This window comes from Lactuca serriola, chromosome 7 (assembly GCF_051521515.1).
Source record: "Lactuca serriola cultivar US96UC23 chromosome 7, Lser_US96UC23_V15, whole genome shotgun sequence".
NCBI classification, from domain to species: Eukaryota; Viridiplantae; Streptophyta; class Magnoliopsida; order Asterales; family Asteraceae; genus Lactuca; species Lactuca serriola.
The window spans coordinates 154,492,858-154,512,328 of record NC_136414.1 but is presented as its reverse complement, the minus strand read 5'-3'; the positions used below and the strand labels follow the sequence as shown (position 1 = coordinate 154,512,328).

The 19,471-nt window shown below is 34.1% G+C and overlaps 1 protein-coding gene across 1 annotated transcript; it reads left to right on the top strand.

The window, feature by feature from the left end:
• Positions 1 to 6,052: 6,052 nt before the first annotated feature.
• LOC145062536 (small ribosomal subunit protein uS9) lies at positions 6,053 to 6,745 on the top strand. Its single transcript, XM_079010126.1, has one exon. The coding sequence runs from the start codon at positions 6,131 to 6,133 to the stop codon at positions 6,566 to 6,568; it is 438 nt and encodes a 145-aa protein (XP_078866252.1). The 5' UTR covers positions 6,053 to 6,130; the 3' UTR covers positions 6,569 to 6,745.
• The last annotated feature ends 12,726 nt before the right edge of the window (positions 6,746 to 19,471 follow it).

Below are 19,471 nucleotides of genomic sequence, written 5' to 3'. Positions count from 1 at the left end.
CGAACCGCTGCTCGAGTGCCGTGACCCAGTCAACTCTCCCCTGAATCTCCCCGTCGAAACCCGCCTCGGTATCGGACTTTACCGGCTAGCCACCGGTTCCGATTACTCCGATATTTCACAACGGTTTAAAGTTTCAGAATCTGTAGCGAAATTCTGCGTCAAGCAATTCTGCCGAGTCTTATGCACCAATTTTCGTTTCTGGGTCGGATTCCCAACCCCAAACGAACTCGAACCAATCACTGAATCATTCGAAACCCTAACAGGTTTGCCCAATTGCTGTGGAGTTATACATTGTACACGATTCAACATTCTCAAGCCTGAATCCATGGAGGAAGTTCCATTATCTGCTCAAATCGTCGTCGATACGTCATCGAAGATTCTCAGCATTGTCGCCGGCATCAATGGAAAAAAGGGTAATCAACTCGTTCTCAAGTCATCAACTTTATACCAAGACATCGAATCAAACAACTTGTTGAACTCTCCACCTATAGATATAAACGGTGTATCTATACCTCAATACTTAATCGGTGATAAAAGCTATCCTTTTCTTCCATGGCTAATGGTTCCATTTCATCAACCCGTGATGAATTCATACGAAGAGAACTTTAATTCTGCACATAATGTAATGCTTGCATCTGGGTTTAGAACGATTGATAGTTTAAAGAAATGGGGTGTTTTGAGTAAACCAATTAAGGAAGAGATCAAGACTATGGTGGCTTACATAGGTGCTTGTTCAATTCTTCATAATGCGTTGCTTATGAGGGAAGATTACTCTTCTTTATCTGGGAAATCTGATGAATATTTGCAATATGATGACAGTTCTCAGTATCATGGAGATGTTAGTTTTGTGGATAATTCAATTGACCAAAAGGCTTTTGAAATTAGAAGTGCATTGGCTACAAGAGCAAGGAGATGCTAACTTTGGGCAGCATTCATGATTTTGGTAAAGGTTTATTTTTTTGACTAGATATAAACCATTTATTGATTTCATTTGGTTTGGTTTTTTGGGATTAATCATTGTAAAGACTCTGATAATCATGCATTGTTTCATGGTCTTTGCTAACTGATGGTGCATTCCCTAGGGATAGACGGGGATGCAAGATTGTATTTATGAAGATTAAACTATTGTTGCTCTTGTTGATGACACATTTTTAGGCTAATTTACTAGTCAATAAATTGGTGGTGATTTTAGTGTTGTCGTCATTTAGTGTAATTCGAAATTTGGAATAAACATGAGTCCAACTATTTAAACCACAATATAATACTACAAGTTAGGTGGTGTAGAGTGTATGTTTGTATACAAGTTTGATCCTGAACTTTACGAAATTCATGGGGTAAAGGGCAAACGCCCCCTTATGAGGTCCTAAAGGCAGAGCCTCCGATAGTATTAGAATGTGGTGGAAAAACATGTTTAGAAGTGACTTAGTGGGAAAACTTGTAAATAAAATAAGGCAAAGAGCTACATATTTGCCCATTATGAACTCTAGCCTGCTGCGAAATTGTAGACTTGGTGAAATGAGTTGCAAATAGGGTTGGAAATGAACCGAACAAACACGAACGAATGTTTGTTCGTGTTCGTTCATTTAACTTTAAACGATAAACAAACGAACACGGACAATTAAACTAACAAAATTCTATGTTCCTGTTCGTTTGTTAAGAAATTTAGTCTATTCGTGCTCGTTTATTTTCGTTTGTTTAACTGATAAACGAACATAATTTAACATTAAAGAACATAAACCAATGAATATAAATGAACTTAGATAAACATAAACAAAATAAATAGATGCGAATTTAAACGAGCAAACACACACACACACACACACATATATATATATATATATATATATATATATATATATATATATATATATATATATATATAATAAACAAACGAACATAAACGAACAAATATTTACGAACATAAAATGAACAAACGAGAGCATTGTTCGTGTTTGTTTGTTTGACTAAACAAACGAAATATCTTGTTCGTTCGTTTATTAAATAAACGAATATAAACAAACTTCCCGCCGAACAGTTCACAAACGGTTCGTCAAACGGTGAGTTTGTTTACAACCCTAGCGTGCTAGAATGCATCAATAAGAATTAAGTAGAAATTAAATGCATATTAAATGATATCCATACTTATAATTCTTTTTATGAAAACTAATTAAATTCGTCATTAATGTCAAAAATAATATTTATCATAATGAATTCGTATCTAGAATAAAAAGTGTGTATTCTTGTAGAATGAGAGTGTATTCTAGTAGAATACACTCTTGTTCTTCATATTCAATGCAAATTTATTGTATTTTAGAACAAAAAACGAACTCATACAAAAAGACCTAGATGCGAATTCATTCTAAACTAATATTATTGTTGACATTAATGAATAATATATATTTAGTTTCCATAAAAAGAAAATTATAATTATGGATATCATTTAATATACAATCAATTATGGAAATCATTTAATATCTATCTTTATTTAATTAAATAATTATTTAATTTTACTAAATTTCTATTTGTGCATTGTAAGACACAATAAATGTGGGAAACACATCAATATATATATATATATATATATATATATATATATATATATATATATATATATATATATATATATATATATATATATTGATAAATTTAGTTTTACAACATTGAAATTTAATCTATATGTCCGTCGTTACAAAGTTTGTTTGTTTGTTTTTTTTTTTTAATGTTCAATCCATATTTTAAAATTTTCATTAAGTGCTCAATAGTATGAACCACATGTTCACGCTTTGCTGCACTACTATGTGCTTCAACCTAGTTATCATAATCATCAACACATACTGGTTATTTTGAAGTGACACACTAAGTTGATCGTAATTGTTTTAATTACTGTTATTTGTTGATATCTTGTGCAGATTGAGTTGATCGTTCTTAACTTAGTATTGATATTCAAAATATCCTCCCTAATAAACTAAAATTATTTTTGCTACATGTCATTTTGTCATTCATTTAAACACATGATATTTTCTAATATTTTTGAATAAATGTTTTTACATGTGTCATTTTCTCATTGTTTTATCTTTACTTAATTTATACATGATATTTACTCCTCAATTAATAATTATCTTAACTGAAAATAGTCAATAAATTACAATATAACTACTCACATATTATATTTTATATGTTTCCTTTTAAATTCAAATTTTAAATTTTAAATTTCAAATCTAAAATTTCAAATTTAAATAAAATTTTATATAAACCTTCATATTTACTTTTTTGTTTTAATCAATCCGTATAACATAATACTCTCACAACTAATAATAGTAATAATAACAATAATCCAATTGTCATTTTTAATATATAGTATTTATTTTGAATGTCAGTACGTATTTGTAACTATTAGTATTAGTGATGATAATTAAAATGTTTTTATTTGTTATGTTATTATTTCTTCAAAAGATAATAAAGAAATTATTGCATTGTGTTATCTAAAAATCTTGCCAAATGAAAGGTCAAATTATATAATAATATCTAGTTTATCAAAGGTCATACAAATAAGACATGCAAACATCTATAAGTTTTGGAAGAGCATGTGTCATGCGTTCTACAAAATAGAATGTATAAATCTTTTTAGGTCTGTGATCTTCTAAAAACAAACAGAATGCATAGAAAACGTATACTTGTCTGAAAAAAGGCTAGAAAGAGCTTTAAAAAAGACAAGTACGCAAGCTCTGGAAAATGATTATACCTTCATGATAAGCACAAACAACTTCTCGAAATCATATCTTATCATCCTTATCCATATTGTGAGCATAAATAAACGTGATACTTCAGTTTTTGGTTCCCTAACAAAAATCAAACAATCTATATATTTTATAATACGTTGCCTTTTGTGTGCATAAAATACAAAGTGTCCTCATGTAATAGCCCACACTGAATTTCTTTTTAATCCGTACGTGAGGGAGAATATATCAACACAGGAAGCGATCAAAACGTCACCTTATTAGTCTAACATTTTGTGCCTTAACAATGTTTTTTTGCCGCTAAGTATCTCAATTTTCTCTAATTGTCTGTGATCACCATACTTCCCCTATTATTAATAGTCTTTTTTAGCTCAAGATGTTTGCAAGAATCAACAACTATAAATCTACATTCAAAATATATTACATGTTTTCCAACGAACTAGTTCTCAAAAGTATTCGTCTTCAAAATGTCCCAAAAGTGAATTCTAGAAAGAGTCATCTCATTGATACCTGGAGTACAGTCATAAAAAGGGAAATACATAAGCCATAAAGTTTCGTGATATATATATATATATATATATATATATATATATATATATATATATATATATATATATATATATATATATATATATATATATATATATACAAAATACATATACATTTATTTTAAAACACTTTTCCAAACATATGACTTTAAACATTTTCATGCATTTATACTATGCAACACAATGTACCATTCCAACACACACACATAAGGTTTGGAGAGTTCATGGCACTAAGGTTGGTAACACTGGTTCTTTCCATATATATAAAGAACAAATCAATCTGTAATGTCTAAGGTCGTACCCTCAGAGTCCTTTAGGCACCTTATTGCCTATTATCTATACAATCATTTAATGCAATTGTTTTCAATGTGTATGTATGATAGCACTATATATTATTTATTTTCTTTCCAACATCCGGTTCACACAAACATAATGACACGATATGCAATGATAATACATTTGTAATTTGAAATAAATGTAACGAAACAAATAATTTGTGTAAGCATATCATAATAGTTGATGTTTTTACTTTGTAACGAAACAAATAATTTGTGACATGTGCCCAAAGTTGCAAATTTATATGCGCTCACTTTTGAAATTAATCTAACTTGTATCTTGATCTTATCCAAATATCCACTTCTAGACATCTCCAAATAATCATAAACAATAACTCAATATAAATGAATTTGTCTCGCAATGCTATTAATAGCATCAACTATTAATCAATAAACTCATTGTTCTCATCAAACATCAACTTATTCAATAAAGTTTGAACACATAAATTTGGAACACATTATCATTTTCATAAAAAAAATGATCAAATTCCATCGATCAACTTGCACTTGCATCACTTTTACTAACCTATAACTTATCAACTTCAACTTTGATGGCTCTGGACTCAATCATGTTAATGTTATAAGAAAACTTGTTTTTGTCACTCATTGTTCTGCAATCTAACATCAACTGAATCATGAAAAACAACGTTTAACATTGAGGTTAATTTTATAAACCATAGATCATACCAATTTCACCGGGCAAGAACAAGTGTTGGTTATTTACCTCAAATCCAAGATGATATTACATTCTCTTTGAATTGCACTTGATTTCACCAAAAGTTAAGTTTTAACACAAATAACTCGCACATTGAGGTGACATATATATTGTTCTAAAGATTTTTGAGGTGAGAACGAGCTATTATGCACATATTATTCCCAATCGTCCTAGGACTCCTCGATCTTAGACTAATCATACACTTAAGATGGAGATGCCCTCGTGTGAGGGGCACATGAAGACATTTAATGGATATCCACATACAATAAATGCAATAAGGATCGAAAATGCAAAAAAGTAAAACAATAAGGACCGGTTGTGTCAAATTTTTGAAAGTTAAGACTCATAACACGAATTTGTAATAACCAAAGACCATTTATGCAATGCACTCTAAATTCTTATATATGCTTATTAGAATGCTATGAAATTTGAATTATACAAAGATTTTAGTGTTATGGAACATCATCAACTTTTTCATTTGTCTCAATGTCTAATTTTCTAAGCAAAGAAAATTATATGATCATGTTTTCTCCAAACGAATCAAAAGCCCGTCTCTAATGGGCTAATGAAGCAATAGAGCTTTAAAACTTAAATCTAATGCACATTTGAAGAACATCTAACATTCTAATGGATCAAACAACCCAAAAGAACATTTATTCGGCCCATAAGAATGAAGCCCACAAATTTTATAACAAAACCCTAGCGCAGCTCATAAAACTCCTCTCTCACAATTCATCGCCTGACATTTTCTTCCTCTCAGAGATCACTCTTAGGCAACTAGGGTTTCTCACAAACATGGCGGCAGCTCCTCCAAATTCCGTCCAATGCTTCGGCCGGAAGAAGACGGCGGTTGCCGTAACTCACTGCAAGGCTGGTCGTGGCCTAATCAAAATCAACGGTGTCCCAATCGAGCTTGTTCAGCCTGAAATCCTCCGATACAAGGCGTTCGAGCCGATCCTTCTTCTTGGACGCCACAAGTTTGCTGGCGTTGACATGAGGATCCGCGTCAAGGGTGGAGGTCACACTTCTCAGATCTACGCAATCCGTCAAAGCATCTCGAAAGCTCTCGTCGCTTACTACCAGAAATTCGTTGATGAAGAACAGAAGAAGGAAATCAAAGATATTCTCGTGAGGTACGACAGGACTCTTCTCGTTGCTGATCCGAGAAGGTGCGAGCCGAAGAAGTTTGGAGGTCGTGGTGCTCGTGCTAGGTTCCAGAAATCATACCGTTGAAAACAGAGTAATGTTATTGCCCTTTTTGAAACTATTTTTAATTTGTGTCTTGTTTCTTGTTCTGAGAGTATTTTGCGACATTGTTATGGTGTTATCTTTCGTAGAAGTTTAATTTTGTTAGACTGTTTTCATGATTACCTATTTCCGTTTTCCATATAATCAATCATCTTTTGCTAATTATGAAACTTGATTCTTGTTTATAATGCTTCAATTTATACTTGTTTTTCTGAATGTCTGATTATATATTTGTCAATTTAGTTGATTAAAGCTAAGCTAGCTTCCTTTCAAGAGTCCTAGACATCAAATTATGACCTGCATTGTGTATCATCAATTCTTGAATCACAACAACACATATGTTTTTATATTGATTATGGTCAAGTATTCCAGGGTAGTTAATCTGCTTTTGATATATCATTGGTGTTATGGGTATAATGTAGTGATTTTTCAGGGATGTTAGGGATCTTATTAAGCTCTTTATGAACGTAATAAGGGCAAATGTATAAAAAGTTTGTGTTTTGTTAAATTAAACCTGATTCTTTTTGATTCTTGATTATATTTCATCCTTTATCTGTTTATCATATTTAAGGGATTCAATTCTAAGTTACATTTTCATAAAAAGACCAAAAATACTTTCGTTATATACAATTAACATAATAATAAAAAAAAGTTCTATGTATGTATTTGGGTTTTATTCTACTTTTGCCAAATGTGATGCACATTGTCGTTTCTCTTAAATTCCAAATTTTTTATTTCTTGAGAAAATTTAATTTCTTCAAGATAATGTTATGTATCAAATCTAACCTTATATTGCTACAAGCTTAAAACTAAAATCTTTTAGAAGGTAAAAACTGAAAAACGCCACAAACTAAAAGCTTCTATAAGCTAAAAATTGTGAAGACTATTGTATATATATTTGAATTATTAAGGTTTTGTCCAAAATATTTTTTTGTATATATTCTTAATGCTCATCAAATCTCTATGTGAACGTTGTTATTTCTCTTTCCTTTTCTCATTATTATCAAAGTAGAAATTAAGGGGGTGTTTTTGATTGATTATTAAAACAATCGTCTTTTATTTATTTATTTTTTTTTTTTGTTAAGGTTGTTATTAGCTCATCAATTAATCAAACAATTGTGCAAAGACTTCTTTCGACTATTTTTATGATTGGTTTGAAGAATGTTTTGATTCTAAAACATTGACCACTAAAAAAATCTTTTAAAGTCGCAACTCTTTTTTCTTCGTCTTGCAAAAAATATATACAACTTTTTGTAAAAAAAAATTATTCTCAATTGCTTATAACCGTTTCTCATTGATCAATTTCCCTTAATTTATGAAAATTAAAGAAAAACTAGTTAAACATTCTTAAATATACCTTTCGTATCTATGTTATTTGTGTTTTAAAATTACATTTATCTCACATGTATTTTAAGTATTAAAAATATGACTGCTAATGTACATCAGCATATATTGCAGTTTCGTTTTTCCACATTAATGCAATAAATTTGGTAATATGTAATGCGATAAACTTGGTAAAAAAACCACCTTGTACGCTAGTTTTCGAAAATAACTGAATATTTTACTTAGAGGTTACATTTAATCTTAAAATATAATTACATGGCTCTTAAAATAATGGTTTCATTTTGGCAAAAAAAATCGACCATATATGTTAGAAGTGGTTTGTTAAAAATCAAAACTTATGATGCTAATAATGTATTACAATCACCTAGTTTAATTTGATTTATTTTAACCCTAGATGCTAAAAACTTAACTTGCTAAATTTTGAGCTTTCAACCATTTATCCACATCTCGTTTGAAAAATGAAAAATAAGTTGTTATTTTGTCATGAAAAGTAAGCTCATATATGAAATAAGCGAAAGTACATCGCTATTTTTTTTCTTTTTCTTCCGATGACACACAAATGGTCAAAAAAAATGATAAGTAAGTTGTTATTTCTATCATTTAAAGCATGTTACAGATAGGAAAAAAAAATTAAAATTCCATGATATTTTTTGAACTTTCTATAGGTCAGTCACACGTCACACATGTGGTAAAATAAAAGGAAATTATGCTATCTATTCCATAAAAAGTAAGTTACTTAAATGAAATTCCTATTGTATTTTTTATAGTTTTCTACCGTGTCATAAAAAATGAAACATAATATGTTATTTTTGCCATGAAAAGTATGTTGTAGATTTTCAGAATTTCTACTCAATAAAACAACATCACCCAGTTAAAGAGCTTTGTCCCTGCCATCCAAAACCTGTTTAAGCATATGGCACAAACTTCATTAAGAAAAATAATGAAAATTCATGTTTTATAAAAGAGTGTTTTCTTTAATAAGAAAAAAAGGGTTAAATAAGAACAATGTTACAAATTGGAAATGATAGTAAAATTGGAAACCAATATGCGAATGCCTTCCTTTGTAACGGTTCAAAAAGAAGAAAAACTAAAGTTATTTATACGATGTTAAACAACTGAAAGAAAAAATTAGGTCGAGATCTACACACTTTACCGGCTGAGATGATAACTTCAAGAAACAGCTAAAATAACAACTGAACATATGTTAGCTTCCAAAACATCACCAAAACTAGGTTGAATGCTCGTTGAGTAGTTTCATTGAACAATTGGGTGTTCGTATAAAAATGGCTTTAAAAAGAACATAAAACTTTAAAAATAAGAATTACAACTAACATGGATCTTATATGGCCTTCATTTCAGCCTCGGGTTCCATAACCAGTTACGTCGCTATAAGGAAAATAGCCAATTACCTATTTATAATTTCTTGACTGCCAGTAATATCTAACAAACTTTTCCATTGTGTATGCCTCCCTCCAAAAAGTCAGGGCTCAAGTTTAGGTTCAAAAAACAATATAGACTGATGAAATTAAAGTAACAAAAAACAAAGTTAGCATAATAGTAAAAAACATAGTCAATGGGTTTAAATTGTCAAAACTTTAAATGCTCGACCTTAATGTAATGAAACTCTTTCCTTTCTACACAAAGTTTTCTAGACCTACAGATAATTACTATGATGAAGAACAAATCTGTATTATTTTAGGGTTTTATAAGGTTCCTATAGTTTTTCTTTCATGAAATCTATTAGAATATGTTTCTCAACTTCGTATCCTGTAATATTGTAATGTAGTAAGCCGAAGTGGCCATCATTGATGTTAAAGGAAGCATACATAAGAGTATTTAATCACTATAAAATGTTTTCTTAAAATATGTGAAGCTTACTTGTAAGACAAATTTATGCCCATTGCTATGTAGTATCGAGTGCCAAGATGAAAGCCTACTTTGATAAGCTTTAACATCATGATTCCTTTTGTTGTGATATGCTTCCAAAACATAAATACTCTGCAAAACCCTATAAATGGACATGGATTTGTTGAGCATGGAAGACTAATAGATATCATATGATAACTACATCAACCGATATATATAATTTCTAATTAGAGTCCGATCTAATGTGAAAGAAAGAGAGACATCGATGCAGAGAGGAAGAAACAGAAAAAGAAAAAAAGAACTTAATTTTACCTTTGATAACATCGCAGATCCAAACCAAATCAGCAGAAACTATCCTTATTCAACTCGTCGGTCGTCCATCTCACCCGATAACTAATCAAAACACCAAATCAAAATCATTAAAAGGAAAGAAAATCGAAATTATTTTCCAGAAAAACTCATTGTGTTCGTCTAAGGGAGGGAAAAATGGATTAGGGTTTGTATTAGGAAATACTTCATGGCGGTGGGCTTTATAGCAAGGAAGGAACAAAGACACATCTGATGTGCGATCGGAGGGATATTTGAATCAACATGCACATATTGAAAACTGAGTGATTGAAACCTTTCGATTTCAAAATTCTAATAAAAAAGGTTGAAAGAGTGGATTAGAGGGTGATGGTCCAGATTAGGGGTTTGTTTCTAGTTAATGGTACGCGATGTTGGCGGTATCTGGTGGCGGTGGTGGGCGTTGATGGTGGCGGCGGAGATTGGGTGGTGTCATGCTGCTGGTGCGATGATGTAACATCCCAAAATACGACCCAAAATTTTTTGTTTTATTACTACTGAAAATCATATACTGAAAGTTATTTCATAAAAATTATGCATCAATATCTCAACCCAGAAACAAGTATCATGATAAAAACTGTATCGAACTGTATCAAGTCACATCTAAAGAAAAACTAAACAATCCCTCAGGAAATAAAAACGGAAGCTGTGGTGTGTGCAATGCCATCATCCCGAGCTCTTCCCCTTGTTTGCGGAAGTACCCGAAACCAAAATTGAAAACCGTAAGCACGAAGCTTAGTGAGCTCCCCCAAACTACCACATACCATACAACAAATAATCAACTACTGGGCCTTGCCCACTGCATCGGACCGAAGTCCGGAAACTGCATCGGACCGGAGTCCGGAACTAACCAGGGCCTTGCCCTCTACATCGGACCGAAGTCCGGAAACTGCATCGGACCGAAGTCCAGAACTGTCTGGTGCCTTGCCCCCTGCATCGGACCGAAGTCCGAAAACTGCATCAGACCGAAGTCCGGAACTAACTGAACATAACATAACATAAATATATCAACTAGCATAAACACATATACTGCATACTACATCAGGCCGTAGCCCGGAACACATAACACATAAATCCTATCTGAGCCACGAAGGCATCAGACATACTAACTACTGCATCTGACCGAAGTCCGAAAACTGCTGCCAACTAAACGGGCCGACATTGTGGCCGTAGACCTGTTCCTACTAGAAGGAAACTCACCTCGTAATCTGGCTGCTAAATGAACTGCTCGGGAAACTGTGTGCTGCTGCTCCGCTATCTCCCCGGCTATAATTTCCATAAGTACACTCAATCAATCACTGATAACTATACCGAGGGTAAAATGACTATTTTACCCCTGGTCAAAGCCAACCTCTTGGTCAAAGTCAACATACAGTTGACCTGAGTCGTCGAGTTGGGCCACCAACTCGTCGAGTCCTTACTCTCACTTTCTCGCTTCTGCTCGCTACTACTCGTCGAGTTTGGCATAGACTCGACGAGTTCCTCTTCGATACTAACACTCAGTCAATCTGCATCCGACTCGCCGAGTTGTATGAACAACTCGTCGAGTCCTCCTTCAACACATGAACACTCTGGCTGTGACTCGCCGAGTTGTGTGAACAACTCATCGATTTTGTTCTTGAGGTATGAAGATTGCCTTGGACTCGCCGAGTCAGGGCATTGACTCGTCGAGTCCCTCCATGAATGAGTCCGATCTCCGACTCACTGAGTCCACCTATAATTCACTGGTTCCACTCGGCATAACACATAAAAGGGGAAGAAATTGGGGACTCGCGACTCGACTCACTGAGTTTGAAGAACAACTCGTCGAGTCGGTTGCATGCAACACTACTTCGATGATTCTGCTGAAATCCAATGCATACAACTTATAGATCTAGGTTCATAAAGCTTGGTTACCACGTAAAGTTTCCAACTTTACGTGTACATATGCATGAAAAGGGATTTAAAGGCTTAAAAGTAGACCTGGCAATGGGGCGGGTTTGGAGCGAATCGACCTTGATCCAAACCCTTTTAACAAATTCCAAAACCCGATCCAAACCCGCTCCATAACCCGCAGGGTTTTGAATTATCAAACCCATACCCTTATCCACCGAATCAGCAGATATCCAAACCTGCTCCATAACCCGTACGTTTTTTGAATAATCAAACCCATTTTACTTAAATCCTAAAATCACATTTGTTAAATAAAACAAATGTTGCTTTAGAAAACACATTATGTACTCGAAGACTTTCGATTGGAATTAAAATTATTATTGTAGTTACTTCCAATTGGTTTTTGACCCTCGATTGTATTGATAGAGAATAACAATTACAAACTTTCTTCCAATTGATAAATGAATTTATTGATTTATAAATGAAATTGGTGTTTACATGATGAAATATAAATGAAATGACATCATGATTCTTTGGAGAAGACCGGAAGTCTAGAAGTTGAGTCTCCGAGTCCTATGTATAAATAGTTTAGTCTTTGGCATTTTCTCTTTGGACTTACGATTGGAATTTAAAGAAAAATTTAGGCAGTATAAAATACAAATGTATAATTCTAAAATTTATATGGGGCAGGTTATAAATGGAGCGGATGGGTGATGATCCATACCTGACCCTTTTAATAAAAGGGTTAGCGGGCACGGGTCGTTAATGGGTAAACGAATCAAAAACTATGCTCCAAACCCGTATAATTGTTAAGGGTTTGGATCGGATCAGGGTCAAAACCCGCTCCATTGCCAGCCCTACTCAAAAGACACTTAAAGGAGTAGATCTAGGGCTTTCATGCAAAATGGCTCCATAAAGGTATTAGATCTACGTCTTTGGGACTGAAACATGGCTAGACCCGAAGGCCAATCACCCCAATGTGATCTCTCTACTATAAACAAGCTAAGAAATGGATAAAATGGCCTAAATGTGATTTAATAAAGGAGAATCAATTATAGAAACAGAGGAAATCCAATTATTACCTCAATAAACTCTGCAATGGATGCAAGATCTTGGATCTCCTTCTACTCCCTTGGATCTAGCTTCCTTCTTCTCTTCAAAACTTCAAGATTCACACAAGAAATGCTCAAAATGCTCAAGGAATGGTTAGGGTTTGCTAAATGATGCTCTGAGGGTGAAGGAGACGAGGTTGGGGTTCATAACATGGTTTAAATAGGGTGCAAAACCCGGGGATTTAGGGTTTCATTCAGACTGATGGACTCGCCGAGTCGCCAACTTAAACGTGCTTGAAATCCCGTCTCTACTCGACGAGTCGGGCTACTGACTCGTCAAGTACCTCTTGAAACTCGAAGAACTAATAATATTAAATAACATACCAGAATCGGGGCGTTACAACTCTCCCCCACTTGTCTCAGACTTCGTCCTCGAAGTCTGCTGCTGCTGCATTTGGAAATAACTCTGGGTAGTGCGCCATCATCTCCTTCTCTGCCTCCCATGCCAACTCAGATCCCTTCCGGTGCTGCCACTGCACCTTTACCAACTGAACCACCTTGTTCCTCATGGTCTTCGTCTTTTGATCCAAGATCGCAACCTGTCTCTCAATATAATTCATGCTGCTATCAACCTGGATATCTTCCAAGGGTACAACTGCTGACTCGTCCACCAAACACTTTCTCAACTGAGAAACATGGAAAGTGTTGTGGATCTATCCAAGCTCTACCGGAAGATCCAACTGATAAGCAACATGACCCACCCGGGCCAAAACCCTAAAAGGACCGATGAACCTGGGGCCCAACTTGCTCCTCTTTTGGAATCTGATGACACCCTTCCAGGGTGATACCTTTAGGAGGACCATATCGCCCACCTGAAACTCCAAGTCTGAACGCCTCCTGTCGGCATAACTCTTCTGCTGACTCTGCGCAGTCTGCAGTCTACTACGAACCTGCTGGATTAACTCTGTCGTCTTGAGCACCACCTCGGTGCTCCTAATGACGCGCTGACCGACCTCGCCCCAACAAATTGGGGTCCCGCACTTCCTCCCATAGAGCATCTCGAAGGGAAGGCGGTCAATACTCGCATGATAACTGTTGTTATACAAAAATTCCGCTAACGGAAGATACGTATCCCAACTGCCACCGAAATCTAGGACGCATGCCCCGAGCATGTCCTCAAGAGTCTAAATCGTCCTCTCGCTCTGCCCGTCCATCTGAGGGTGGAAAGCGGTGCTGAAATGGAGACGAGTACCCATCTCATCGTGAAACCGCTTCCAGAATCTGGAAGTAAAACGAACATCTCTGTCTGACACCACTGATACAGGCACTCCATGCCGTGCCACAACCTCTCGCACATATATATCATCTAGCTTCTCAGCCGATATGCTCTCCTGGATAGGTATAAAATGAGCACTCTTCGTTAACCAATCCACTATAACCCAAATAGAATCCACTCCACGTGCGGTCCTGCGAAGCTTAGTGATAAAATCCATAATGATATCCTCCCATTTCCACACTGGGATGTCCAACGGCTGCATCTTGCCGTGAGGCCTCTGGTGCTCCGCCTTAACCTTCCTGCAGGTCAGGTACCTCTCCACATACCAGGCGACATCCCGCTTCATACAGGGCCACCAATAGTCGGGTCGAAGATCCCTATACATCTTCGTTGCCCCTAGATGGATGGAAAATCGAGACTTATGAGCCTCGTCCATCAACATTTTCCGTACTCCGCCCCAGTACGGTACCCATACTCTCCCATGAAGAGTCAACAATCCTTGGCTGTCGTAGTCAAAAGAAGCTACTCGGCCCACAATCCCCTCACACTTCTGTCTCTCCTCCTTGAGGCCCTCGACCTGAGCCTCTCTGATCCGCTCTGTGACAACCGTCAAAATTCGAGTCGGTTCTAGATTTGACTAGACTTAGTTGCACATATAGGCACTACACATACTAGACTTAGTAACTAGAAGCTAATTTATAACCTACTAGAAACTTGGAAACAATTAGAATCAATGGATAGTGTACTTAGATTTCACATTGATATGTGAATTCTACATCTACTGAGCTGTAGTGACTATCTATATTAGGGTCACTCTTTGACTTGAACACCATTTCATGAATCATATACACACATCATGCACTTGACCTATTGGTAGAAATTAGGTCAAAGTCACATAGAAACTTAAGTCAAAGTTGAAGAGTAGGACTAGTATACTTGATTCCTCAATTTCGCTTGAATCTCGGAATCACTACATAGAATGCCAATAAGCCGATAAAAGAAAAAAAATATTACAAACATTATTTATAACTTGAATAAGAGTTATGAAACTCTAAAATAGTTTGAAGTCTCAAAATTTAATTAATTTTGATATCCAAAGACTTACAAACTCTCAAAAACCCTAAATGCCCTAAAAACTCAAATTTATAAACTTTAACACCTAAAAATCCATAAATTTGGTATGGACTATATAATATCAATTTAAAATAACTCAATTTAGTAAAATATAACCAAAAAAAAATTAAGTCATTAGTATTTAACCTTATTTTCTAAGCCAAAAATCAAGGTTTTGTGAAGGAAAATTTAGAATAAGGTGCATGTTTTATAAAAACTTGATATTTTTATAAAATAAAGTTATATTTTATAAAATTTAAGAGAGGGAGACCCTCTCTCCACTCCAAATTCGGACTCCCCTCTCCCAAGACCCTCATCCTCTTCCCAATACACCATTTTCCCAAGTCATTAATCAATTTCACTCACCCACTCCATCTCTTTTTTCTCTCACACTCACTCACTTCATTTTCTCTCTATTCTCTCTTCCTCTCTCCCTCAACCACGAAATTCTCCAGAAAATGGGTCATAGAACACACCTTGATCTCTAAATCTTAATCATCTTGAGGTGTTCTTAAAGGTAAACCCGAAAATCATTCATTTTCCTTCTCTTTTCCTTCAACTTTTACTTGTTTTCATGGATTTTCTCCATCTTCTACTCCATTCTATTGTAAAATCATGAATATTTGCACTTACTCACGGTTTTGATGATGATTGTGGTAGGATTTCACCCAAAAACAACATGCATGTTGTAAATGGTGAAATCCAAGGACCTAAACCTAAGTCAAAACCATGAAAATGCACTTTTCTACACGTTTTGGTGGAAAATCACCACATGCATCAAAATTTTTCTATCAAAAATGATTTTTGAACATTTCAAACTCATGAATGGTCTTCAAAACAACATGCATGTGATGATCTTCAAGCTTAGATGCTTGATGATCAAAGTTTGTTGTTAAAAAGCTTTCAAATATGTTAATGAAAGATTTATTTCCAAATAAATATCTAAAAATCATTTTCTGACCAAATCTGATTTTTCCCAGATTCTCATCAACAAAATAAGATGCTCTGTAAATTTCCAGAAGATAATTCATTTTTCTCAAATTATTATAATTAATGCAATAAAATAGGGCAATAAATCGTATAAAATACTTCCATAGGTCTATAAATCCGGAATAAATTCGTGGATGACCCCTATGGTGAATAATGACCTCTCATTAAATTTCATCGATTTATGTTGCTGTTTAGTATGATTTTAGATTTTCTTTTTGTTTGGGTATAATAAATCACAAAACCACTTTAGGGAGTGTGAAAATTGTATCTAACAATTTTGGAGACTTAGAAAAATAATTTCAGAATTTTTCATCATGCCTTCCTATTTTTCCCAATTTTTGGTAATTATAATGGCCTAAAAATAGGAAAAATAGTTCTGATTATCCAAAATTCATGAAATTTTACCAGAACATCATGTTGTACAGTAGGAGGTTACATAAAAATGTTGATGATTTTTCTTTACTGTAAACTCTTTTTCTCCTATTTTCTAAGGTTAAATACACTTAAATACACTTAAAATACACTTAAATACACAAAATCAGATTTCAGTATATAAAAACCATATTTGGTATTTTTCCCAGATTATTTACACAGTAAATGAACTTTACAAAAAAATTTGATAATTTACTTTAACTGTTTAATAATTATTCTCCAATTAATGATTATTTAAGAGGATAAAACAAAGAAAAATAGAAAGACTAATTGAAAAATACCTTTTATATTAGCTTCTACATGTATAATAAAAGTGTTACGAAAATTTCGGGTAATTTTGGAAACTGTTTTCTATTTATCCCCGTTTTTATTAGAATAAATGCATAAAAATCATAAAATTTGGGTTAAACAGTTTAGAAACCGATTTGTATATTTTTTCCAGCTTAAGTATGTGTAATGACATTACTATAAAAAGTTTGGGGCATTTTCTTAACTGATTTCTATTTTTCATGAATTTTTATATATTTAGAGAATTAAATATATGAAAAATGGTTATGCATATCCATAATCCATGAAAATTTATCTATAAGTCTTTTAATACATTTAGAACCAAAATCTGAAGTTTGGTAATTTTTATTAACTGTTTAGTATTTTTCATGATTTTACGGTTATTCAAGAAACTAAAATGGTGAAAAATAGTTAGACAAATCAAAAGTTCAAGAAAATTTATCTTGAGGTCTTTGACTTCAATTAAAACTAAAATGCAAAGTTTGGGAAATTTTAGAACTAAATTGATTTAGTTTTGAATATTTAATCATTGGAACACCTCTAAAATGTTAAATGTTAACATTTCAATAATGGAATTTAATTTTAACAGAAAAATGTTTGTAACTTATCAATATTAAATTTTGACACACTATTGACATAATTTTATCGTAGTAGTAAGTATACTAGTGTTAGATTTCGATTAGAGACTCACTAGCGAATACCATTATTGTAGGAATCGGTAGTGGTACACGTGGAACATAGTCAAGGCACCATTTGCATCATCTCAATGCATTGTGAGTATTCACGTACTCCCCTATTTTCGGTTTTTATGTTTTGGGGTGGAAAAGCATGTCCTAAACTACTTATGTTCGTTATATTTAATTGACTCGTATAAACTTGATTACTATATTTTGCATATTGTGAGTATTCACGCACTCCCCTATTTTCAGTTTTTATGTTTTGGAGTGGAAAAGCATGTCCAGAAAAACTATTATTTGCATGTTGTATTTAAATTGATTTGTATCAAACATGATTGCTATTGTATTGTTATGTCTCTCTATGTATGTCTATGCAACACGAAACATGAGAACTTATCGTACTAAGGCCCTTCCCTTATCTCTAACCATTAACTCTTTGAGCCAATGGTCATTATGGATAGCGCTATTAGGAATTGACAACTCCTCACTCGCCCTATTGCTGGAGTGCATGATACCATATTCATCTATGGAACGATAAGCATAGATCTTGATAGGGCTTCAGTCATAGGTTTGGTTGAGACTCATTGTTTGCTCATACACATACAAACTCGTTTCTTGTTATAGCAATAAACTTGTTATCAATAATAGCAATCAACTTTGTTTCTCATTATAGCAATGAACTTTGTTTCTCAGTACAACAACGAACTTTTATTACTGAAAAGTTATATACATGTTTTAGCAATGAAATTGTTTGCTCCTTGTAGCAATGAAATTGATTGCTCATTTTAGCAATGAAACTTGTTTACTCGTTTGAGTAATGAACTTTATCTTCCATGAGAATATGAATGTTGCATCTTATTCGGGCAACATACTTTATCTCTCATGATGACAAAGAACTTTGTTTTTACAAACTTATTTACTCCTTTTAACAATATACTTTTATTATTGGAAACTTTTATCAAAACTTTGATTTCAATTCATGAACCAATATTATTTTGTTAAACTTGTGAGTACTCACCAACTATTTTTATAGTTGACGCTCGTTTTACATGCTTTTTCAGGAATCATCGAGTAAGTGGCACTTAGCGACACTTCACTTTTAGGAGCATTCGCATGTGTTGTATTTCAATTTACATTGTAATTTCTTTTAAAATTTGTTCAAACCCATTGTAAATTTGTAATGATTTTTAATACTATGGTTGGTGTTATCTTTTAACTTTTGCTATGAAACCCTTTATACTGCCACGCCTCGTGTTTCCGCTTTAGCGGGGTGTGACACGCTCTAATAATGGAGTAATCATTGTCATCCTCAGACATATGTCCCTGATCGGGACTGCCGTCGTCTTGCGGCTCAGGGCGTCGGCCACCACATTGGCCTTCCCCGGATGATAAAGGATCTCACAATCGTAATCCTTCAACATATCCAACCATCGCCTCTGCCTCATGTTCAGATTCGGCTGATCCATGAGGTACCTCAGACTCTTGTGATCCGTGTAAATGGTACAACGGACCCCATAGAGGTAATGTCTCCAAATCTTGATGGCAAACACCACCGCCCCCAGCTCTAAATCATGTGTAGGATAGTTAGCCTCGTGAGGCTTCAACTGTCTTGAGGCGTAAGCTATCACACGGC